At 42.4% G+C, this 26,711-nt stretch overlaps 1 protein-coding gene across 1 annotated transcript in view; it reads right to left on the reverse strand.

The window, feature by feature from the left end:
- gramd4a (GRAM domain containing 4a) overlaps window positions 1-26,711 on the reverse strand; it is a 61,720-nt gene that overhangs the window by 3,540 nt on the left and 31,469 nt on the right. The window contains exons 4-18 of the mRNA XM_038978128.1: window positions 13,363-13,483; window positions 12,622-12,695; window positions 11,014-11,158; window positions 10,041-10,066; window positions 9,834-9,925; window positions 9,195-9,286; window positions 4,294-4,342; window positions 4,105-4,176; window positions 3,939-3,982; window positions 3,678-3,787; window positions 3,153-3,307; window positions 886-1,030; window positions 639-732; window positions 307-397; window positions 72-140 (exon numbers count right to left, since the gene is read on the reverse strand). Coding sequence (XP_038834056.1) covers window positions 72-140; window positions 307-397; window positions 639-732; window positions 886-1,030; window positions 3,153-3,307; window positions 3,678-3,787; window positions 3,939-3,982; window positions 4,105-4,176; window positions 4,294-4,342; window positions 9,195-9,286; window positions 9,834-9,925; window positions 10,041-10,066; window positions 11,014-11,158; window positions 12,622-12,695; window positions 13,363-13,483 — 1,379 coding nt within the window. The remainder of the gene's footprint in view (window positions 1-71; window positions 141-306; window positions 398-638; window positions 733-885; window positions 1,031-3,152; window positions 3,308-3,677; window positions 3,788-3,938; window positions 3,983-4,104; window positions 4,177-4,293; window positions 4,343-9,194; window positions 9,287-9,833; window positions 9,926-10,040; window positions 10,067-11,013; window positions 11,159-12,621; window positions 12,696-13,362; window positions 13,484-26,711) is intronic.

Consider the following 26,711-nt stretch of genomic DNA (forward strand, 5'->3'; position numbering starts at 1 on the left):
AAATCATATTTCATTGATTCAGAAATATGTGAAGGTTAATAAAAAGGTCAAATGAGTCTTTATTTCCATACCTTCTGTGTGGAGGGAGTGGCTATGGAGATTCCCATTCCTGACCCAGGTAAGACAGACAGCACTTTGTACTGGGAACAGAGACAAGAGAAGGTATCAGATGAACACAATTACGATCCATTCATTTCAAAGGAATCTATCAGTTGCTGGAAGATGCATATCAGGATGTGATATCACAGAAAACATAGAAAGGATATGAGAAAAATATTGAATTAGTCGAGTGTGTAGATAAGACACCTTCTGGATATCTGTGATGTCCACCAGCTTAATAACCTTATTCTTCTTGGAGGAGGCCGATTTGGAACTGGAACTCTCGAAGCACAGATAACTGAGACACAAAGAGACAGATGGTGAGAGAGAGGAGGAGAGATCCAAAGATGGAGAGGCGAGTCAGCGCAAATCATTCACTCTTGGATCTAGCTGCAGCCTAATGGCAACACTTTGTGGCATATTGTACACGGCCACATCAGAGAGTAAAGATGGCACACCTAAGAGGATTAGCAGACCACTAGAGGTGAAAAGCTACTACTTGACGTGACAAGCTAGTGTGATGAGGTTGGTCTACTTACTTCTCTGTAACATAGAGCATGCCGTTTCGTATGTAGTCCGTTGGCATCTTCCGGTCTCTGTTGATGAGGCAGCACCGCCACCCATTCTCACACACTGTAGACACAAACAGGAAAACTGTTTATTTGGATTTACTTCCACAAGCGGCTGGACAGCTCCCAAAATGTATTTTAACAAAACAACAAAAAGTTAAATGACAGGGGGGAAAAAATCCCCTCAAAATATTTTAAGTGCAGTAAGTCCTCTGACCTGGTAGAGGGCGCTCATTCTCTGAGACGTTGAAGATCTCATGAAAGGCTCCCTTCTTGGTGCTATGAATCCTGGCGCTGTCAGCATCCAGGTTTACACCGCACGGGACGGTTGCTAGGCTACCTCTAGCCACCACAGGCTGAATCTAGAGGGGAGGGGGTGTGGGAGGAGGAGGGGGGGGGGGGGGGGGCGGAGAGGGAGGAAAATGAGGAGAAGGAGTTGGGGAGCGGGTGGGGAAGGAGGAGGAGGAAGAGGAATAATTTTACTACAGAGCACTACTGTAGCCATCTTCCACTACGGATTCTCTCGGAGACTAAACTGGTAGACAGCCTCTCACAGATAGAGAGGAAACATAAGATGGAGGCCATTCATCTGTACACAGTAGGAGTATGTGCTCCTCATAACACAGCCTTGCAAACAACTTGTGTCTTATCTAACATCAGCCTCAGGGTGAGGATCTCGTGCAAAGCGCAGAGCAGCCCCCCCCCCCCCCCCCCAGACACACTCATATAGACACAGTACACTTTACAGTGCATGTAGGTAGTCAGTCATCTCTGTTAAGTTTCATTTCTAAGTGAGGACATTGTTATTTAAACGTAATTTATTGAATTGTCTATTCCAAGGGTATCCTCTACCCATCTGCCCTGAAGTGTGCACTGGTTCACTACCCCTCGATAATGTGTAGATTTATGGTGGAACATTGCCCACTTGTTTTTTTTGCCTATGCATGCTTACACCCACCAATCCAATGCTTTTAGTGAAGGGTAAATCCCTGAAGGGGGGTGAGCGAGTGCACACGTCAGGCAGAGGGGGAGGGGGGGGGGGGGGGGTCAGAAGGCAGTGTACAGTACAGACAGTATGGTATAGTAGTGGATTAGTTAGTGTTTGTAATGCTGGGAGTGAGAGTAGGGAGCTCTGCAGATAAATGGCCATGCCGTTTACAGCGACAGTACAATATACGCCCTCATGCTGCAGGCAGGCAGGCAGGCCCCTAGCTATACAGTAGATAGATGGGATTATTTGTAATGTTACATAGCAGTAGAATAAATCTTAGAATAGCAGTAGAATAAGTCTCAGCTACATAGTTGTGGAATTCAGACACACTAGTTAGCTCTTCAAGGGTTACCTGGTAAATTATTTGAATTGAGTGATTGTTCTACTAATTGGAATCACTGGAAAGTTTTACCTTACCTGATTATCTTACCATCGATATGAAGGAATAACAATTCTGTGTCCTAGATGTAAACTATGGGGGAAATAAAGGTGCTACTGTAAACCAGACTATAGTGCATTACTACTCTAGTCACATTGAAGTTGCTTTTAACAGTGCTGCTTTGGGGTTGTGTCAGCACACTGAACACCTGGCTACTACAGAGTATGTCTGGGAAAATGGATTAAAAAATAATGTCACAAATCAATTCAGAATTGGTTCGATTAAGACCGGTTCAATTAAAGAGTTGAACATTATGCCATTATGGCCCACTAAAAGTGGATATTTACATTGACATTTTTGATCCATTTAGTCAAACACTCAGTTAATGTCGGGAGGTTTGTCGTGAACCACACGCACACACACATTTATACACGTTTTAGCTGGTGGCACACACAGGCACTATGTAACGTAAGGGGACAGAGGCACACCAGCGTCCCTACCTTCTCAGACCCAGACAGCTGAGAGAGAGAAACAAAACACAACGTATAGTGACAGTCACTAAAGCAAAGACCATCGAGCACCGCTAACATTACTGCCAAACTGGCTGAGGAAACAAACCAAGATAAGCCATCGCAAACACTCAACACAGTCTCGCGGGCACAGACACACACACACACACACGACAGAGCATGACATTTAGGTGGCAGTGTCGAGGTAAATTAGGTTTGTTTGAAGGGCTCGATATAAAAAGGGCTAAGGCTCATCATGAGATCAAATTGTTACAACGTTGGTTTGACAGTAGTTACACTTGTTATTTTTAAACAGAAATCTACACTTCAGTTGTAGTAGATACTTTTGTAATGTGATTATGGTTGAGTTATTTAGCATTTGTGTTAGGGAAGTTTGGGTTGGGATAAACAATTGGTTCCTTTCTCTATGGGGAGAGTTTTTTTGTGCGTCCCCAGAGTAAGTTGTCAGATGACATTAAGTTTTGTCAGATGACAGTGTGTGTGTGTTATCGTATACTGTATATGTTGCGTGCGTGTGTGTGTGTGTGTGTGTGTGGACGTGTATATGTGCGTCTGTGTACGCATTCACAGGTGCGTGTCCTCACCCGTCGAGACATTGTGGCGTTGGTCCTCTCCTTCAACTGTGGATCAGTTGGTAGGTTGTTCCAGTCGATGTGAGGTGTGTCATATTTGTCCCTCAGCTTGGGACAGCTCTTAAACAAGAAGTCTATGATGAAGAACTTGATCCCTGCATACAGCCCTGAGAGAAAAAGAAGAGACTTTAAAAATCCAACTCTTCAGGTTTAAAAAAAAAAATATGATAAAGTTGACACAGTAATGTTGCTAAGTACAATGGATTGTACCAAAAAATTATGTTGGTATACTTTATTGTTTACACGTTTTATGTATTTCATAAAACGTGTCTGCTGTAAACAATACAGGCACCAACAGGGAACACACAGGAGAAGACTAATTGCTTTAGAGAGGAACAAACATTGAATCTCAGTGTGCCAAGAGACAATGCCCCCGAGCAGCAATGAAGAGAACAAAGGGTTGTTTTTATATTGAATGTTACGCAACCATAGCATTTCACTCAGCGTGTGTGTGTGTGTGTGCGCGCGTGTACTCACCAATCATGAAGCCCACGAGTTTATAGGGCAGTATGCAGGAGGAGAGAAAGGTAACCCACAGGCTGATGTAGAGCTTCTGAGTGATCTCAGGCTGCACCCACATGAACAGGCTGCGCACACACACACACACACACACACAGACAGAGGGCGAAAGAGCGAGGGCGAGAGAGAGAGAAACCATTTTGATGAACTATTCAGACCAACATCAGAGGGAAAGAGCATAGAATGGGAAGAGAGTGAAACAGCCATTTTCTTACTTACTTCTTTATTTTCTCCAAAACATCCGCCATCTTACCAAAAAGGTTCTGTGAAAAAAGCCCAACAAAATGACTTTCCCAAAACACACAATGTCTTAATGTGGTGTGTTTGTGTGCGTACGTGCATATTTATGCGTGCTTGTGTAAGTGTGTGTTCACTACTACTGTACCTGGGCTTTTTGTGCAACATCAAGCACCAACTGGAACTTTTCAGACACAGTCAAATCATCCTTTGACGGCTCCTACACGAAACAAACCCAAACAAAACCAGCTCATTCCATAGGCAGGAAATACGACAGGCCACTTCCTGTGAGATCAGGAAGCTAAGAGGAAGTCATGTGAAATGGGAGGCGTCTTACTATAGGATCCGTAATATCCGGCACAATGCTCCACTGAATCCTCCAACCTCTGAAAAGGAAAAAAGGGAAGATATTAAAATACTGTCAAAAAACTCTAAAGCAGGGACGGGCAACTGGCAGCCCGCACCTGCGGAACAATTTCAAATGATAACATTTTTTTTTTTTTACTTAACTTTTTAACAGGGTCTCAACTTACTGTTGAGAGTTAAAATAAAAGAATACATTTTTATTTTGGTTATGCATAAGCAGTTTCTCTTATGTCACTGACTGTCACGCAATTAGCCCATGTCACCTAATATTTTTTAGATTGGTAAATTAGTCTAGGGTTTTTTTTAGTTTTTTTTTATCTGCTGTCTAGAGGCGGGGCCGTTAAAATGTTTTGTTCGCAAAGTGGCATGGAACAAAGTTTTGCTTAGGGTCTCCAAAAAGACTTGGGACGGTTCTGACTGCATGTGTGGGTATGGATAAGGGCACGCAGACCCACGAGCCACTGTGGTCGCCCATGATGAGTTCAGATTTTTGGAAGCCCCCACCCCTATCAAAGTTGCCCATCCCTGCTCTAAAGGCTTCTGTGAAAATGAGCTGCACCACATTACATAGGTAGGTACAGTGTAATTACATGTAATAGAGAGAGGAGTATGAATTTATTGATCAAAACTTGGTAAATATGAACACAACATGTAAAAGTCTTGGTCCCTTGTTTCATGAGCTGAAATATAAATGTGCACACTTACTTGTTTATGTCTCTGTTAGTGAACATTTCTCCTTTGCCAAGATAATCCATCTACACTACCGGTCAAACGTTTTAGAACACCTACTCATTCAAGGGTTTCTCTATATTTTTATTACTTTCTACATTGTAGAATAATAGTGAAGACATCAAAACTATGAAATAACACATATGGATTCATGTAGTAACCAAAAAGTGTTAAATCAAAAATACATTTTATATTTGAGATTCTTCAAATAGCCACCCTTTGCCTTGACAGCTTTGCACACTCTTGGCATTCTCTCAACCAGCTTCATGAGGTAGTCACCTGGAATGCATTTCAATTAACAGGTGTGCCTTCTTAAAAGTTAATTTGTGGAATTTCTTTCCTTCTTAATGCGTTTGAGTCAATCAGTTTTGTTGTGACAAGGTAGGAGGGGTATACAGAAGACAGCCCTATTTGGCAATATTATGGCAAGAAGAGCTCAAATAAGCAACAAAACGATAGTCCATCATTATTTTAAGACATGAAGGTCAGTCAATACGGAACATTTCAAGAACTTTGAAAGTTTCTTCAAGTGCAGTCGCAAAAACCATCAAATGCTATGATGAAACTGGCTCTCATGAGGACCGCCACAGGAATGGAAGACCCAGAGTTACCGCTGCTGCAGAGGATTAGTTCATTAGAGTTACCAGCCTCAGATTGCAGCCCAAATAAATGCTTCATAGTGTTCAAGTAACAGACACAATTCAACATCAACTGTTCAGAGGAGACTGTGTGAATCAGGACTTCATGGTAGAATTGCTGCAAATAAACCACTACTAAAGGACACCGGTAAGTAGAGACTTGCTTGGGCCAAGAAACACAAGCAACGGACATTATACCGGTGGAAAGTTGTCCTTTGGTCTGGAGTCCAAAATGTAGATTTTTGGTTCCAACCGCCGTGTCTTTGTGAGACGCGGTGTGGGTGAACGGATGATCTCTGCATGTGTATTTCCAACCGTAAAGCATGGAGGAGGAGGTGTGATGGTGTGTGTGATGGTGTGTGTGTGGGGGGGGGGGTACTTTGCTGGTGACTGATTTATTTAGAATTTTAAAAAAGGCACACTTAACCAGCATGGCTAATACAGCATTGTGCAGTGATACGCCATCCCATCTGGTTTGGGCTTAGTGGGACTATCATTTTTTTTCTCAACAGGACAATGACCCAACACACCTCCAGGCTGTGTAAGGGCTGTTTTACCTAGAGGGAGAGTGATGAGTGCTGCATCAGATGACCTGGCCTCCACAATCCCCCGACCTCAACCAAAATTAGATGGTTTGAGAGGAGTTGGACTGCAGAGTGAAGGAAAAGCAAATATGGAAACTCCTTCAAGACTGTTGGAAAAGCTTTCCAGGTGAAACTTGTTGAGAGAATGCCAAGAGTGTGCAAAGCTGTCAAGGCAAATGGTGGCTATTTGAAGAATCTCAAATATAAAATATATTTTGATTTGTTTAACACTTTTTGGTTACTACATGATCCATATGGGTTATTTCATAGTTTTGATGTCTTTACTAAAAAATAAAGAAAAACCTTTGAATGAGTAGATGTTCTAAAACTTTTGACCGATAGTGTACCTGACAGGTCGGCATATCAAGAAGCGGATTAAACAGCATGATCATTACACAGGTGCAACTTGTGCTGGGGACAATAAAAGGCCACTAAAAATGTGCAGTTTTGTCACAACACAATGCCACAGATGTCTCAAGTTTTGAGCGAGCGTGCAATTGGCAAGCTAACTGCAGGAATGTCCAACCTGTTAACAGATAATTTAATCTTCATTTCTCTACCATAAGCCGCCTCAAACGTGGTTTGAGAATTTGGTAGTACGTCTAACTGGCCTCACAACCGCAGACCACGTGTAACCACACCAGCCCAGGAACTCCACATCACCTGCGGGATCGTCTGAGACCAGCCAACCGGACAGCTGATGAAACTGGGTTTGCACCTTAAACTTTCTGCACAAACAGTCAGAAACCTTCTCAGGGAAGCTCATCTGCATGCTCGTCATCGTCACCAGGTTCTTGACCTGGGCGTCGTAACCAACTTCAGTGGGCAAATTCTCACCTTCAATAGACACTGGCACGCTGGAGAAGTGTGCTCTTCACGGATCAATCTCGGTTTCAACTGTACCGGGCAGACAGCGTGTATGGCGGTATGTTGATGAGCGGTTTGCTGATGTCAACATTGAACTGAGTGCGCCACGGTGGCGGTAGGGTTATGGTATGGGCAGGCATAAGCTACGGACAACGAACACAATTGCATTTTATCGATGGCAATTTTAATGCAAAGAGATACCGTGACGAGATACCGAGGCCAATTGTCGCACCATTCCTCAGTCACCATTACCTCATGTTTCAGCATGAAAATGCACAGCCCCATGTCGCGTCTGTACACAATGCCTGGAAGCTGAAAATGTCCCAGTTCTTTCATGGCCTGCATACATACATAGACATGTTACCCATTGAGCATGTTTGGGATGCTCTGAATCGACGTATACGACAGCGTGTCTAAGTTCCCGACAATATCCAGCAACTTCGCACAGCCATTGAAGAGGGGTGGGATAACATAGCACAATCGTCAGTCTGATAAACTCTATGCGAAGGAGCTATGTCACCCACAATGAGGCAAATGGTGGTCACACCAGGTACTGACTGGTTTTCAGATCCACGCCCCTACTTTTCTTTTTAAAAAGGTATCTCTGACCAACAGAGGCATATCTGCATTTCCAGTCATGTGAAATCCATAGATTAGGGCTTAATTTATTTATTTAAATTGACTGATTTCCTTAGAAGAACTGTAACTTCGTAAAATCTTTGAAATTGTTGCATGTTGTGTTTATATTTCTGTTGGAAATAAACACATTGGAAATCCCGCTCACCGTTCCATGTCCTTTCCTACAGCTCCGCTAAAAACCACTCCAAGTAAGCTCCATTCATTAAAATCACAATTTAACCAACACCCATTTATTTTTGTGACTACCTGGACTTACCAATTGGTTTTTAAGTATTGAAACCAAACCATGTGGATTTGAATGAAAAGTATTTGAATAAACATGAAAAAGGTGAATGGAAGAAGCAAACCATTTAAAAAATGGGCTACATGTCATATTAAACAGTATATAAACACTCTAAATAGGGCAGGAACCAGTAAGGAAAGAAAAATAATTATTTAGGCTATATAATTTCAAGGCTATAGACCAAAGAAATACATTGTGAAGCATTTGCACGTGCTACACAATAGGCTGGTAGCGCTCAGCATTTCGTTGCATTAAATCTTTACAGTCTATAAATTGTGATATACTAAGTATTCAATTCAATTTAAACAAAAAAGTGCCTTTGAATTCATTTTTAGAAATACATTTTTAAAAATACGAGTTTGGCCCGTCTGTGGCTTCAGGCTCATGTGATGCTACCTAGAGAGCTGGCCAGCAGCTGAGAATATCCTCTCCTCACTTGCAGAGCCACTGGGGATGATAAACACCCTTTTGGCGAATCTTGTCAGGCTGTGCAGAGATGCAGTTATTTTAATTTTTTTCTATATGTAGGTCTAAAAAGGTTTTTAGGCTAAATAACCCAATCAAAACAGAAAGCTCCTTGAACGTGGTAATATGCCAGGCCTATTGGGCCAAAATCAATTATAGCCTATTGTATAGATAATAAAACAAAAATTAACGAAACGTTTAAGAGATTTAGACTTGTTATAAATACTTTGCTACAATGACACACTTCGTTACATATCCACCGTAGTTGTGGACACTACATCACTGCACTCCCTCTCTTGGTCCTCATCTTTCTAAGTCGCCTTGATTTAGCACCTGTGTGTTTCATCAGTTTATGAAAATATTTAGCGAACTCCATGACAGTAGCTAAAGTAAGGGGCTGTTAGCAGCACACAGGTAGACTACAGATGCATGCTGGGCCAGGCATGCCCTGAGCTCGTGAAGTGAGCGCGACGAACAAAATTGGAGCGGATGAGAAGTCCGACGCTCCGGTCTTTGGGAATTTCGCTCCAGTGAAATTGGGCACGCTCCGCTCTAGCTCCACTCACATACTCCGGTTCAGTGTAGTTGCATCACACAGCGTCATCAATAAATGACAACGTAATATCAATGTGTGTGTGTGTGAGTATGTGCTGTATGCATGTCTTACTTAGCAATGAGGTAATTCAAGGAGAGCCTCAGGATGGCCAAGAAGAGGAACATGGGGATGGCCCAGCCATGCCACGCAGCATTCATGTAGATCTGAGACAGGAGGAAATACAAATGCCATTCATCATTTCATCCAGCACTCAGCCTACATCCTATTTCTCACAATCACTAGATGTAATATACACGTCTCCTAAATGACAAGCACTACTGAATATAGTGGGAGATTTGGGACATCGAATGAGAGGAAGTTGAAGAGAAAAGCAGAAGAGACATTTGGTCGATGTCTATCTCTATAGAATAGCATGTGTCAAAGCCAAGAGATAAAGTTTCCAGTAGTCAAACTCCTACAGTTACATATTCGTTTCCTTACCCTGTAAGCAGTCTATGGACATGGTATGACAGCAATCCGTGCTTTGGTTTTGTTTACCTGGCCCCATTTCCAAATGCTAACTTTTTACATTTGTGGCACAACTCCAACGCAAGTCAACGGTACCAATATGAGCATTTTTTGGGCCTTCATGTCCAAATCATCCTAAAGTTACTCAAATGAATTGTGTTGCGCAACGAAGTCACTTCTAGGTGATTTGGACATGACACACATATCCCTTTAAAAAAGACAGACAGGAGCAGTTGTACTCACTATGAAGGAAATGGCTGAGGTGTATACTGAGTGCCAGTTGGATAAGGCTGAGAGGTTCCTCATGAAGTTAGTGACAGGTCTGGCTCCTCGCTCTGGAAAAATTACAAAATCAGTCATCAACTTGTCACGTCACAATATCTGACCGGCAGTAGCTCAACGGCAGAATGTATGACTTTTCCGAGTGGGAATTCATCTATAAATACTCACTGAGTCGCCTCATGTTTTCTGTTAGCCTGGAGAGAGGGACATACAAAACAGTAATGTTACAACAGGAACTTTAGCATGCTAACGTCTGTGTATGCTACTTTAGCATGCTAACGTCTGTGTATGCTACTTTAGCATACGCAGACACCACACAGTGGGGGAGCACAATCCTCAAACATCTACTGAAAGAGCGACATGTTCCTGCGGAGGAGGCAACACCTCAACCCACTGATCATTCTGTTTATGAGTCACACAGAGGCAAGGAGGAGAGGAAAGAAGAGCTCAATCTATTTCCCTCAGTTCTCGCCACAAGGTCAGCTACAACACAGCACATTCTTTCTAGAGCTTTCTACCTGTGCTGCCAACTTTTACCCAATCTGTGTGCACGCGTGCGTGCGTTTACAGTACTCTCCTGCCTAAGGTCACAGCAGCCCATGACCTGAAGGATGAGTAAACCCTATACAATCTGATCTGTGCTGAGCAGCAAAATGAGCCAAGTCCTAGACTGAACCCAGCTAGCTTACAGTGGAGCATTACATATGAGTTGCATCTAGACACTGATCTAAGGTCAGTGTGGAGTTCACCCCCTAATGGTTAAGGTTAGAATTGGTGGATAGTGAAGCTGATCCTAAATCAGTGCCTGAGGGCAATGTCTATAGCTTCAGTCAATGGCTGCAGGGAGTGGTAGTGTGGTCAAGCCACCACCAGGGGGCACAGACACTGTATTCAGTGATGTGCAACATATAGAGAAGGTCCAGAGGTGTTCACATGTTCAGATATTGACTACTACAACACAGCCTCTCAATGTGACTGCTGTTTTCACCACCTAGTTCAGTACTCACCTTTCAGTACATAGAAATACGTTTACAAGAACAGACATCCCAATGTAAACCAATAATCCATGATGGGGTGGACCCATTCATTCCATTGTATTTCTAGGATTTTCACAACCCATCGTATGAATAGAACAACGCACCTTTTAGCGCTTAGCGGTTCCTCAGCCTCCACAGTGTTCTCCTCCGGGACGAAGCGGAAGTCTTCTATGTAGACCCCCACCCTGTCGTAGAGCCACCTCCACGCCCGCAAGTACAGGGTCTCCCCCTGCGGCGGCTTCTCTTTGTCTGCAGGGGCAGAGTTGAAGGTCATTTCCTCATTAGGCTTCTTTATTTGTTAGTGGGCGTTTCACGTTACTGTACACGTCGAAGAGGACTCATGTTTGTTCTTTTGTCTTTTATCTTGTTACTGAATATAAATAAATGTACATTCAAAAAGACAGAGAACGAGGGAGAGCGAGGACAAGACAGACACAGGAAGAGAGGTTACAGGCAGCGCAGGTTTATAATTAGTACAATGAAGTTGCCTCCCTGTCGGTTTGGAATTTCTGTGCCCAAGGGCAACTTCGAACTACCTGAAGCTGTTTATTAAATGAAGACAGGTAGAGACGGAGATAAAGGTCTGTAGATCTCCCTGTTAAGACGCTGGTTTAATTTAGAGTTAATACCAAAGACCCATTAACCTAAATTACACACTGAGCTCCTTGTGCGTCTCTTACAGAAACACAAATTCACGTACGCGCACATTCTACATTTGGCGAGGCTGCTCTAACTGACGCCGTGGGCCTGTTTGGCCTAGATTAAACCGAGCCCATTTCCTACAATAAAACCTTCGCCAGTGTCACCGGCACCTGAAGCTACGAGACAAACTGGTTCTGGAACCCTAAAAGAATCAAGATTTTTGCTTTTTCAAAAGACACTTCTACGGTTGAAACTGTTCCGTCCCACACACACAAACCGTGTCTTTCTTCCAGCCTGCAGGCAGATCGGCTGCCTGCCAGTAATCTGTGCTCCACACAAACTAAAATATATCTGGTAAAGAGGATGTTCAGCGCCCGGAATGTGTTCTGCACTAAACACTGCTATTAAAGCTGCCCGTCCTTATACGGTTGGGTTAGAGTTTTAAAATGAATGGGGAAACAGATCATTTTTGAAGAAATTATTTTGATACGAGAACACACACACACACCTCTAACTTTGATGAAAAACAGGTATTCTGCATTGTCTCAAGATACTTTGTGAGTGCGTTTGTCAATATGTGAAATCCCACATGGAGAAAATAGATTCTCCATCATCCTGAATTCCCCCCCCCCCCCCCCCCTCCCTCCACACACACACACACACACACATATAGGGTTACAGTCTTCCCACAGTCCCTATAGAGTCAGAGGAAACGTCGGGCTCCTGTTCTTTTCCCGACGGGTCTACAGCCCCACCGGGCTATCACTGGCTTCAACCGGACTCCTGAATGCCTTCCCAGTCTCCGGCTGCCCTGTAGTCCCACAAACCCTTTTATTTCACTGATCTATGAGCGTTACTGCCGTTTCTGACAAAGGTTTCTTCTGACCCAAGGCTCGGTAAATACTGAAACTGGCATCTTATTTAAGATGTTTACAGATCTGGGATCGGGTGTGAGCAGTATCAATCTGGTCTCTTCAATTCCATAAACAGTACTGGTTAGGGGCGGTTTTTGGGGTATACTATCAGCAGTCAGAGGTGTTACACCGTAGTCCACTTTCTGCCTTGCTTACCGGTGTCTTTGCCATTGGCAGCAGGCGTCGGAGACGGGGGTTTACGGGCAGGCTGTGGCGGCGAGTCTTCCAACCTGATGGAAGAATAGAAAAAAAGGAGAGGAGAAAGACAGAAAAAGAGTGAGTCTTTGCAACACTATGTAAACAAACATTCAAGTACACCCTTCGTGGGCTTTATGCCCCCTATAATTTTTGTTATTTGATGTATAATGTATCTTCATGCCCCTCTATGCCCTTGTGGACCTTACTGTAAGGCCAAGGAGACATTCCACATGGTGGACGGTCCTGTTGGCAGGAGCTAAAATGCCACTGAAATCCATTCTGAATGGACTGGGTGAACACCAGGCTTTACTTGAAAGGAAAATTCAACCCAAAAACAATCTTTTGGTATTTGTTATATAGTCCCAATTTTTTGGGGGCATGTCACCAATCAAGTGTTTCAAGCTATTTATACCCGCTGCAACCCACTGGGGTAGGCAGGGTGGCAGCACTGAATGCAGCACACACACACACACACCTTTAGTTTTTTTATTTAACCAGGTAGGCCAGTAGAGAACAAGTTCTCATTTACAACTGCGACCTGGCCAAGATAAAACAAACCAGTGCGACAAAAACAACACAAAAGATAGACAGACCGAGAGACACACACAGACAGAGAGGGACGTGACTATCTCTAAGTGAGCAACACTTAGAGGATGAGATGACACACGTTACGTTCCCCTCGCTCTCTCCATCACCGACCTGGATTTCAGCACCTCGTTCATCCTCAGTTCGAGGTCGAGCCTCTTCCCCCTCTCTCTCTCCAGCTCTTCCTTTATCTTCTCCACATTCGTTTCCTCTCGTAGCTTCCTCAACTCCTCTTCTGAAAAACAACACACATGAATGACTGGTATCATGATGATAATGATGACAATGGTGATTATCACCACATTTGTTTACCCCCGTTGTTAATCCACAAAGATTCCAGAAAAACAATTTCCATTTGTTCAAAATCTGGTCAAATCTGGTTTAAACCTTGGCGATGATCTGGATCATATTGTCACATCTTTACAAGGGGCCGTTGCAGAACAACAACAGTTATTCTGGTAGCTTCTGAGCTGTGATTAAATTTCAACCTCTGCAGAATGCAGTACAGAATGATAATCATGGGATGAGATTGTGATCCTCTTACATTGTCCCACTTGGCTCCTTTCACTGCTCTGCTATGTATCCTGAGCCGAGCCACTGCGATGCTAAGAGGCTGGTCACTAGTCACAATACACAGCTGACAGACGAGAGAACACTCCGGTAATTGTTTCACTAATGTCCCGTTTCTTTCTCGTTTCCTCTTTTCCTTCTCGCTTCCCCTTTCAGTCTCTCCGATCCTCTTCTTTCTTACTGACCTCTTTCCCTCCCTCCCCTCGCCTGGCTGACTCCAGTAGTGTCAGGTGTCATCAGGTGACTGGGCAGACCATGCCTCCTCTCAGCCTCATGACTGAGCTCAGCCCTGTGTTCCTGCTCACCTTTTGTCCCTGCTCACACAACCAGAGTCTCATGAATACTGGAAGAGAGCAGGCAGCTCCTCTCACAAAGACTGGAGTCACATGGTTGATGAACATGGCACATTAACGGATACACAAAGTGACGCCAGATTCAAATCTTTGCAAAGTGACTGCAACACACACACAGCAACAACAAAAAAACGCCCTCTCACTGTCAACTGCGTTTATTTTCAGAAAACTTTAACATATGTAAATATTTGTATGAACATAAGATTCAACAGACAAACTGAACAAGTTCCACAGACATGTGACTAACAGAAATGGAATAATGTGTCCCTGAAAAAAGGGGGGGGGGGGGGTCAAAATCAAAAGTAACAGTCAGTATCTGGTGTGGCCACTAGCTGCATTAAGTACTGCAGTGCATCACCTCTTCATGGACTGCACCAGATTTGCCAGTTCTTGCTGTGAGATGTTACCCCACTCTTCCACCAAGGCACCTGCAAGTTCCCTGACATTTCTTGGGAGGGGGGGGGGGCCCTAGCCCTCACCCTCCGATCCAACAGGTCCCAGACGTGCTCAATGGGATTGAGATCCGGCCATGGCCTCTGACATTCCTGTCATGAAGGAAATCACGCCCAGAATGAGCAGTATGGCTGGTGGCATTGTCATGCTGGAGGGTCATGTCAGGATGAGCCTGCAGGAAGGGTACCACGAGGGAGGTCTTCCGTGTAACGTACAGCATTGAGATTACCTGCAATGACAACAAGCTCAGTCCGATGATGCTGTGACACACCTCCCCAGACAATGACGGACCCTCCACCTCCAAATCAATCCCGCTCCAGAGTACAGGCCTCGGTGTAACGCTCATTCCTTCAACAATAAACACAAAACCGACCATCACCCCTGGTGAGACTAAACCGCGACTCGACAGTGAAGAGCACTTTTTGCCAGTCTTGTCTGTTCCAGCGACGGTGGGTTTGTGCCCATAGGCGACGCTTTGGTGTTTTTCCAGAGTCAGTAGAAAGGCCTCCTTAGTGTCCTAAGTTTTCATAAAATTGTGACCTTAATTGCCTACCATCTGTAAGCTGTTAGTGTCTTAACCGTTCCACAGGTGCATGTTCATTTATTGTTTATGGTTCATTGAACAAGCATGGGAAACAGTGTTTAAACCCTTTACAATGAAGATCTGTGAAGTTATTTGGATTTTTATGAATTATCTTTGAAAGACCGGGTCCTGAAAAAAGGAACGTTTCTTTTTTTGCTGAGTTTACACACACACACAGCCTTGCAAAAGTATTCATTCCCCTTGCCGTTTTTTCCTATTTTGTTGCATTACAACCTGTCATTTAAATGTATTTTTATTTGGATTTCAATTAATGGACATACACTTAACCAATTTGTACTATTTTGTGTAATGATTTTTATTTTTTGCCCCCCCTTTATTAAAAAATAAATAAATGGAAAAGTGGCACGTGCTTATGTATTCACCCCCTTTGCTATGAAGCCCCTAAATAGGACCTGGTGCAACCAATTACCTTCAGAAGTTACATAATTAGTGAAATAAAGTCCACCTGTATGCAATCTAAGTGTCACATGATCTCAGTATATAAATACACACACACACGTTCTGAAAGGCCCCAGAGTCCGCAATACCACTAAGCAAGGGGCACCAACAAGCAAGCAGCACCATGAAGACCAAGGAGCGGCAGGTAGCCTAGTGGTTAGAGCGTTGGACTAATAACCGAAAGTTAGCGAGATAGAATCCCCGAGCTGACAAGTAAAAAAAAAAAAAAAAATGTTTTGCCCCTGAACAAGGCAGTTAACCCACTGTTCATAGGCCGTCAATGAAAATAAGAATTCGTTCTTAACTGACTTGCCTAGTTAAATAAAGGTAAAATAATTAAAAAGGAGCTCTCCAAACAGGCCAGGGACAAAGTTATGGATAAGTACAGATCAGGGTTGGGTTATAAAAATAAAATAAAAAATCGGAACTTTGAACATCCCATTAAAGCACATTTAAATCCATTATAAAAAAAGGAAAGAATATGGCACCACAACAAACCTGCCAAGAGAGGACCACCCACCTAAAAAAAAAAAAAAAAAAAAAAAAAAAGACCAGGCGAGGGCGGCATTAATCAGAGGCAACCACACACGGTGGTGGCAGCATCATGCTGTGGGTATGTTTTTCATTGGCAGGGACTGGGAAACTGGTCAGAATTGAAGGAATGATGGATGGCGCTAAATACAGGGAAATTTTTTGAGGGAAACCTGTTTCAGTCTTCCAGAGATTTGAGACTGGAACAGAGGTTCACCTTCCAGCAGGACAATGACCCTAAGCATACTGCTAAAGCAACACTTGAGTGGTTTAAGGGGAAACATTTAAAATGTCTTGGAATGGCCTAGTCAAGGCCCAGACCTCAATCCAATTGAGAATCTGTAGTATGACAAAGATTGCTGTACACCAGTAGAACCCCATCCAACTTGAAGGAGCTGGAGCAGTTTTGCCTTGAAGAATGGGCAAAAATCCCAGTGGCTAGATGTGCCAAGCTTATAGAGACATACCCCAAGAGACTTGCAGCTGTAATTGCTGCAAAAGGTGGATCTACAAAGTATTGACTTTGGGGGGGGTGAATAGTTATGCACTCTCAAGTTCTGTTCGTCTTATTTGTTTCACAATAAAAAATATTTGCATCTTCAAAGTGGTAGGCATGTTGTTTAAATCAAATGATACAAAAATCTATTTTAGATTCCAGGTTGTAAGGCAACAAAATTGGAAAAATTCCAAGGGGGTGTGAATACTTGCACAAGTCACTGTATAGGATACAACCATAAAGGAACATATTATATATGTAGTAACCAAAAGTGTTAAATCAAAGATATTTTATATTTGAGATTCTTCAAAGTAGCCACCCTTTGCCTTGCTGACAGCTTTGCACACTAGGCATTCTCTCAACCAGCTTCACCTGGAAGGCTTTTCCAACAGTCTTGAAGGAGTTCCCACATACGCTGAGCACTTGTTGGCAGCTTTGAATTCACTCTGCAGTCCAACTCATCCCAAACCATCTCAATTGGGTTGAAGTCAGGTGATTGTGGTGGCCAGGTCATGTGATGCAGCACTCCTTCACTCTCCCGCTTTGTCAAATAGCCCTTTCAAAGCCTGGAGATGTGTTTTGGGTCATTGTCCTGTTGAAAAACAAATGATAGTGGGACTAAGCGCAAACTAGATGGGATGGTGTATTACTGCAGAATGCTGGTTAAGTGTGCCTTGAATTCTAAATAAAATCAGTGTCACCAGCAAAACCCCGCCACACCTCCTCCACCATGCTTCACGGTGTTAACCACACCTCCTTTGCGTCTCCCAAAGTCACAGCGGTTGGAACAAAAAACGTGAACATTGCTCGTGTTTCTTGGACCAAGCAAGTCTTCTTATTGGTGTCCTTTAGTTATGATTTCTTGGCAGAAATTCGACCATGAAGGCCTGATTCACAGTCTCCTCTGAACAGTTGATGTTGAGATCTGTCTGGTATTTGAACTCTGAAACATTTATTTGAGCTACAATTTCCTAGTCTGGTAACTTATCTGCAGCAGAAGTAACTCTGGGTCTTCGTTTCCTTAGGCGGTCCTCATGAAAGCCAGTTTCATCACATCGCCTGGTTTTTGCGACTGCACTTGAAGAATTTATGAAAGTTCTTGAAATGTTCCATATTGACCTTCATGTCTTAACTTCTTTGGGACTGGGGGGGCAGTATTCAGTAGCTTGGATAAAAAGGTGCCCAGAGTAAACTGCCTGCTACTCAGGCCTAAAAGCTAGAATATGCATATAATTAGTAGATTTGGATAGAAAACACTGACCAGGAAGTGGGAAATCTGAGGTTTGTAGTTTTTCAAGTCATTGCCTATCGAATAGTGTCTATGGGGTCATACTGCACTTCCTAAGGCTTCCACTTTATGTCAACAGTCTTCAGAACCTTGTTTGAGGCTTCTACTGTGAAGGAGGGGGGAATGAGAGCTGTTTGAGTCAGGGGTCTGGCAGTGCCATGAGCTCAGTCTCGCGCGCTCCCGTGAGAGTTAGCTGCGTTCCATTGCATTTCTACAGACAAAGGAATTCTCCGGTTGAAACATTATTGAAGATTTATGATAAAAACATCCTAAAGATTGATTCTATACTTCGTTTGACATGTTTCTACGAACTGTAATATGACTTTATCTGGACTTGCCCGCGCCTCCCGAGTTTGGATTTGTGTACTAAACGCACGAACAAAAAGGAGGAATTTCGACATAAATGATGGACTTTATCGAACAAATCAAACATTTATTGTGGAACTGGGATTTCTGGGAGTGCATTCTGATGAAGATCAAAAGGTAAGTGAATATTTATAATGCTATTTCTGACTTCTGTTGACTCCACAACATGGCGTGTATCTGTATCGAACAAAACATACATTTATCGTGTAACATTAAGTCCTATGAGTGTTATCTGATGATGATCATCAACGGTTAGTGATTAATTGTATCTCTATTTCTGCTTTTTGTGACTCCTCTCTTTGGCTGGAAAAATGGCTGTGTTTTTCTGTGACTAGATGCTGACCTAACAATCGTTTGGTGTGCTTTCGTCATACAGCCTTTTTGAAATCGGACACTGTGGCTGGATTTACAACAAGTTTATCTTTAAAATGGTGTAAAATACTTGTATGTTTGAGGAATTTTAATTATGGGATTTTTGTTGTTTTGAATTTGGCGCCCTGCAATTTCACTGGCTGTTGGCGAGGTGGGACGCTACCGTCCCGAATATCCCAGAGAAGTTAAAGTCACAATGGACTGTCGTTTATTTTTGCTTATTTGAGCTGTTCTTGCCATAATATAGGCTTGGTCTTTTACAAAATAAGGCTATCTTCTGTATAACCCCCCCCCCCCCACCTTGTCACAACTAATTGTCTCAAACGCATTAAGGAAAGAAATTTCACAAATTAACTTTTAGCAAGGCACACCTGTTAATTGAAATGCATTCCAGGTGACTACCTCATGAAGCTGGTTGAGATAATGCCAAGTGTGCAAAGCTGTCAAGGCAAAGGGTGGCTACTTTGAAGAATCTCAAAATATTTAGATTCATTTTTTTTTTTTACACTGGTTACTACATAAATGTGTTATTTCATAGTTGATGTCTTCACTATTATTCTACAACGTAGAAGCCACAATCAATTTGAAATATTAAAGCCGATCCACCCCACCCAACAAAAATAAATAGGGGAAAAAAGAATGGAGCAGAGGACGAGATGAGTTCTACTGTTTTCAACTGAGTTGTCAGTTGAAAACAGTAGAAACCAAACTCCGGTCAGGAGCAACAAAGCTAAGTGAGTAGATCCACCGCCCTTATACAATGGTAAGGAATGGTAGGGTAAACGCTGCCATACTGTAGATCAGTGCTGAGGTGACTGTTGTCAAATGTATTATCAGTGATAAAAATAGGTGGGTAAACGCTGATCGTCGTTCAGTGAGTGAAGTAAAGCGCCTATATTTTCTATGCATTTTTTTCAGCAAAAAAAAAAGGTGGGTAAAAGCTTAAAAAAGGTGTAAACGAGGTGTAAACAGCATTTACCCTTCACTACGCCACTGTGTTGTTGTGCGTAGGATCACCCGCTCATGGTACTTATTTTCTATGGGAATGTCAATTACAGTAAATTAACACAGCTCAACAGCCTGTGGAACTAACATCCATTATAAATGACTACCCACACCATATCACAACACTCGTCTCCATACAACTACTAGGGTATACTGTCCTGTCACACACACCAGTCATAACTCAGTGGTTGACCTAACGCTATAAGCTACATACAAATTATTGCACACACACATTACATGCGTCCATATAGATATTGGTGTTACTTTACCCCACAGCCTTCGATCAGTCTTTCTCCTAAACATTAATAGTGCTGTTCCAGAGAAAACGTGCCGCTACTAACGTACCATCGTATGCCGAGTCGACTATGTACTGACGCAACCTTACACAGCAACCCTGCTAGCCTGTACAGTGTGATTAGACAGACTTGTCACCAGGATCACTCGGACTCCATAGCAGCACTGACACTAGGGGTCAAAATCAAACAGAGAAGGACAAAAGAGAGGGTGAGAGAGGAAAAAACAACAGATCAATAGATTTCTGTCCACCCCGTGAGTGCATGTTGAGAGAAGAGAAAGAGGGGGGGGCTGACAAAGAGGTTGAGAGGGCGAAAGAGACGCTACTCCCCCCCTGTAGGGCTACATGTATAATTCACAGTTTCCTCTACCACCATCTCCCTAATTATCTAACATAGGAGATTTATACTACAGCAGTCACACTCTTCTCTCTCTCCATCGCTCTCATTTCTACCTGTTAACCCTCATCAAATATGTATCAGTCCCCCATGCTACCCCCTACCTGCTAGCACAGCCACAAGCAGAGTATTGAAGTTCCCTCTCTGAGCTGGAGGATACAGAACATAGAAATCATTCCATTTCTAGGATATAGAACCCAGACTACAGATGAGCTGTGTCTCTTCCTCCCAATCCCCATACATTCCCCGCCCTCCCTCCCGTTACCTCTCTTCCTCCCTCCTTGTACAGATCTTACTCCCTTTCTCTGTCCCGCAATCCAGTTAATGATGGCCTCCAGGCAGGTAGAACGGAATATTTTATTGTGTTCTGTCAGTGTTGGAATAAAAGTACCCGTCTGGGTGGAGGCTCATATGTGTTGTAGCAAAAACGGCAAGCCTCATCATCTTACAGATACCATCTGGTATGAATGAACACAGAAGAGTTGGCTGAAGCACTGACAGAATGGCCCACCTGTCTATAGCTCTACTGTATACTCCAGTACTACAGGGGAGTATCTGAACGGTGGCTTGCCAGTCAGTGAGTGAATAAGTGGCTCTAAAACAAGCCCACTTACTTAGTAGCTACGACAACTCCGCTTCAATTCGGCTTATCATACAAGTTACTGCACTACTTCAACAATGGAAGTTTGCTTTATTTGACCTCTACCCCACTTTGTATGTGTAATCATGATCGTAAACGTGTATTTATGTAAATGTCTGTATGTGTGCTATAGGGTAAAGGTGCTGTGTCAGCCCTGCTAGTTTAGCGTGGCATGGCTCAAAACTGCCACCAAAACACTCATTAGCGACCCTTTGATTTAGCAGCGCAACATACATTTTCAATTGGTCGCTAGGGTGCCACTGAAAAAAAAAGAATATGTAGCAAGTTGTTGGTTCACAATTTGCTTCGTTTTTAATTGTCAAGATTTATTCAAACCAGCAATGGGTATGCATACCATGTGTGCAAAAAGTTGGGTGCAAAGTCTTGGTTGAATCTTTGCATACGCAATTCGGTCATTATGCTCTGTTTGAATGAACATTTGTAAAGGCTTTCCCAAAAACCCTTCCTAATTAAATGTTGACTGCAAAGTCGGCCTACCTGGCAAAATGATATCATGATGATTTGTATCAGTCGCGCGGCATTTGTTTAGCAAACTCTGCCCTCACATATAGCCTACACTGTACAGGACAAAAACAGCTAGCCAAACAACGGACTCTTGCTAAGACGCACAATTGAATTAAAAGGACAACTATATTGGTGGGAACTGGAACACGCTGTCGTACATGTCGATCCAGAGTAGAGGTCGACCGATTAAATCCGAATGGCCGATTTCAAGTTTTCATAACAATCGGAAATCGGTATTTTTGGGCATCGATTTGCCGATTTTTATTTTATTATTTTTATTTTTTACACCTTTATTTAATCTTTATTTAACTAGGCAAGTCAGTTAAGAACACATTCTTATTTTCAATGACGGCCTAGGAACGTTCTGATTTTTAACCTTGTCAGCTCGGGGGATCCAATCTTGCAACCTTACAGTTAACTAGTCCAATGCTCTAACACTGATTACATTGCACTCCACGAGGAGCCTGCCTGTGCCGCGAATGCAGTAAGCTAAGGTAAATTGCTAGCTAGCATTAAAAACGTATCTTATAAAAAAACAATCAATCAATGACTGTCATTGCTCCGATGTGTACTTAACCATAAACATCAATGCCTTTCTTAAAATCAATACATAAGTATATATTGTTAAACCTGCATATTTAGCTAAAAGAAATCCAGGTTAGCAGGCAATATTAACCAGGTGAAATTGTGTCATTTCTCTTGCGTTCATTGCACGCAGAGTCAGGGTATATGCAACAGTTTGGGCCGCCTGGCTCTTTGCGAACTAATTTGCCAGAATTGTACGGAATTATGACATAACATTGAAGGTTGTGCAATGTAACAGGAATATTTAGACTCATGGATGCCTCGACGTTTTGATACCCGTGTAAATCTCACTAGGATAAGGTAACATTTGTCAACATATTTTCATAAATCCACTCTACAAAAAAAATGATCTTCGCTTATATTTAGCCAATATTGATCAGAGTTACCTTGTCCTATGGATATCTACACAGTCATAAAATTGGCAAGGTGGTGTAAGCCTACACGAAACACAGACCTTATTTTAAGTGAATCTAAAAATATCCTATGGAATAAATGAAGGAACCGCTTTTCAGATTTTGCTAGAAGGTGTCATGGGAATTATGACTCGCACTTTGGTCGTCAATTCTTACCATGCCCATTATTAAAATAGGATTTCCTGCATATAGAAATGACAGTTTTTGTTTTCAACATTCATCACAGGTAACTTAACCTCTATTTTTATTCAAACAGTTGAGAGTATTTGTCTCCTAAGCAGACTCTTCAGTATCATTGTTACTTCAGAGCTGTGTGTGTATTTATGTATTATATTAAGTTAAAATAAGTGTTCTTTGTTCATTCAGTATTGTTGCAATTGTCATTATTATAAAAATGTGTGTGTGTATGATTTATATATATATATATATAAAACATATTTTTTTTTAAATAAAATCGGCCGATTAATCGGTATCGGCTTTTTTTGTCCTCCAATAATCGGTATCGGTTTCATCAGCTGTCTGGGTGGTAGGTCTCAGACGAGGTCCTGGGCTGGCGTGGTTTGCGGTTGTGAGGCAGGTTGGACATACTGCCAAATTCTCTAAAACAGCAGCTTATGGTAGAGAAATTAACATAACATTCTCTGACAACAGCTCTGGTGGACAGTCCTGCAGTCAAGCATGCCAATTGTACACTCCCTCAACTTGAGACATCTGTGGCATCGTGTTGTGTGACAAAACTGCACATTTTAGAGTGGCCTTTTATTGTGTGCGACCAAATCATGTGCTGGGGCCATCAACTGAAAAAAAGTTTGTAGCACAAGCGCCACCTGTGGAAAAAGTTCGTCTCGACTTGAGCACTGTGTGGTATAAGTAGCTTAGTTGTGACCTCGTGCTAAGTGCCAGAGAATGCCGATAACCCTATTAGACAACAGCTGACAGGACAGAGAGGCAGCCTAGGTGATAAGAGTGAAGCATTCTGGGTAATGTAACACACAGGCCTCTCCCCATGCTTGTGTAATGGATATTGAACGTACTGGAGTAATCAGGCAGAGCCAGTTACTCTGTCACTCTTCATCCCGTCAGCAGGTCATCGAGGTGGACCCAACACTGGGCCTGCCTGCCCTAAGCCCGGACCCCCTCTAAACATTTAAGGTTGCTCATCAACAGAGGATGCATTTACCTCCACCCTTCCCATTCCACCCCTTCCCTGTGGGTCTGAAAGCAAAGAAAGTTAAAAAATAAGATTTTGTAAAAATGTTGGGCTTTATCGTTTATTTGTATGGGTATATTTTTCCAGGCCTTAATTGTTTTGACTAGCACCATTCGCTCTCACTGTCAATAATTCTAATGTTGTAACTTCTAACAGTGACGGGGTGATTGCCTTTAAGTGCCAACATATTTTTTGAGGCAGTGCTGTCTGACAGTAGTAATGGTCTCTGATCGATTGAGATTCAAGGAGCTACTGAAGTTTAGTAACATAGTAGATGCAACTCATTGAATATTTACATTCATGCACTTTGAAATGTAACTGTAGGGCACTCCCACACCATATGAACAAATGTGCCTACCTGATTTAGGGGTAACAATAAACAAATGTAATTGTAAAACTTTTCCTTGTATTTAAACACCAGACTGAACAAACTTAAAATGTTTAAATAGATGGTTCGGATTACGGGATGTCAAGGTAATATTTTTCTACATTCTGTTCCAGTTAAAGGGTTGTTCAGATTCATTAACTTCTCTAGGATAGGGGGCAGCATTTTCACATTTGGATGAAAAGCATACCCAAATTCAACTGCCAGCTACTCATCCCCAGAAGATATGCATATTATTAGCAGATTTGGATAGAAAACACTGAAGTTTCTAAAACTGTTTGAATCATGTCTGTGAGTATAACAGAACTTATTTAGCAGGTGAAACCCCGAGGACAAACCATTCAGAATTTCTTTTTCTTTTTTTGAGGTCACTCTATTCAATGGATTTATTGGGAATCCAGATTTCTAATTGACCTTCTTGCAGTTCCTACCACTTCCACTGGATGTCAACAGTCTTTAGAAATTGGTTGAGGTTTTTTCCTTTGTGTAATGAAGAAGTACGGCCATCTTGAACGAGGGTCACTTAAAGTGTCCTGTTTGTTAGAGGCGCGTGACCAGAAAGCTAGCTACAGTTTGTTTTAATCCTGTATTGAACACAGATCATCCCGTCTTATATTTTATCGTTTTTTTTAACGTTAAAAAATACCTAAAGTTGTATTACAAAAGTAGTTTGAAATGTTTTGGCAAAGTTTACAGGTCACTTTTGAGATATTTTGTAGTAACGTTGCACAAGTTGGAACCGGTGTTTTTCTGGATCAAACGCGCCAAATAAATTGACATTTTGGATATATATATATATCGACGGAATTAATCGAACAAAAGGACAATTTGTGATGTTTATGGGACATATTGGAGTGCCAAAAACAGTAGCTCGTCAAAGGCATGAATTATATTTTTATTTCTGCGTTTTGTGTCGCGCCTGCAGGGTTGAAATATGCTTCTTTCTCTTTGTTTACTCTGTTGCTATCCTCATAATAGCATCGCTTGCTTTCGCCGAAAAGCCTATTTTAATTCTGACATGTTGGCTGGATTCTCAAGTGTAGCTTTAATTTGGTATCTTTCATGTGTGATTTAAATGAAAGTTTGATTTTTATAGTAATTTATTTGAATTTGGCGCTCTGAATTTTTACTGGCTTTTGGCCAAGTGGGACTTTAGCGTCCCACATATAGCAGAGAAGTTAATGGCAAGCTCAGAATGAGCTTTCTAAAAGTTGTTTATATAGAGCTCAATCCTTTCGGGAGCACAGATAATTTATTTATAAATCCCATCATTGGATGGTCTGGTAGTTGGGTTTCCCAGGGGATTCTAAAGGCCAGAATAGCTGACCTAAGTTGTAAAAATAGGAGCTGCCTGTTAAAATACACTGAGTATACAAAACATTAAGAACAGGGACCTGAAGAACTGTAATACCCTATGTTTCTCTGAGTTGTGGCTGGACCTGGACACATAATATACACGGAGTATACAAAACATTAAGAACACCTGCTCTTTCCATGACAGTGACCAGGTGAATCCAGGTGAAAGCTATGATCCCTTATTGATGTCACTTGTTAAATCCACTTAAACTCTGTGTAGATGAAGGGGAGGAGACAGATTAAAGACAATTGAGACATGGATTGTGCATGTGCGTCATTCAGAAAGTGAATAGGCAAGACAAAAATATTTAAGTGCCTTTGAATGGAGTACGGTAGGTGCCAGGAACTGCAACACTGCTGGCTTTTTCACGCTCAACAGTTTCCCGTGTGCATCAATAATGGCCCATCACCCAAAGGACATCCAGCCAACTTGACAACTGTGGCAAGCATTGGAGTCAACATGGACTAGCATCCCTGTGGAACACACCGACGAATTGAGGCTGTTCTGAGGGCAAAAGGGGAGGGGGTGCAACTCAATATTAGAAAGGTGTTCCTAATGTCTGGTATTCTCAGTGTATATGAGTCTTTAAAATCTTGGAACGTTCTAAAATCCATACTGTCCATGATTTCGGCAATAGTGCAGATACCACATTTGAACTACGGGGGGGGGGGTGCAAAAGGCCACCCTCCAGATCGCAAGGCATTATTGTGAAATGCCATTTTGATTCACAGTTGTTTTTCAATTTTGCGGCAAACAGAAATTGTGTGAGCAATAATAGGACCAAGGCATAGTTTACATTGATTAAGGGATATATTAGTGAAGACGACCTCTTCCAGGGCAATAGGAGACACCATATTTATCTCTATACTCAGCCAGGGGGCGGAAGAATCAAGTCTAAACCAATTTAGGATGGGACAAAATGCTAGTGCCTGAAAATACATTTAATTATCACTTCTGTATCAATTGTAACTGTGAATACAATGGAGAGCACACCTGTGCTCCAAGCAGATATAACAGAGGTACTTGTATACTTCTAACACTTAAGCGTCAGAATCATGAGTGCAGTTTACCCTGGGTCACAGTGGCACAGTAACAGAGCGTGCCCGTTTCCCTTCCTTCTCTGGCCACAATGAACCCCAGTAACCTACAACATCCTACAACCCAGGGACAGAGTCATGCA

The sequence above is a fragment of the Salvelinus namaycush genome, chromosome 38 (assembly GCF_016432855.1).
Source record: "Salvelinus namaycush isolate Seneca chromosome 38, SaNama_1.0, whole genome shotgun sequence".
NCBI classification, from domain to species: domain Eukaryota; kingdom Metazoa; phylum Chordata; class Actinopteri; order Salmoniformes; family Salmonidae; genus Salvelinus; species Salvelinus namaycush.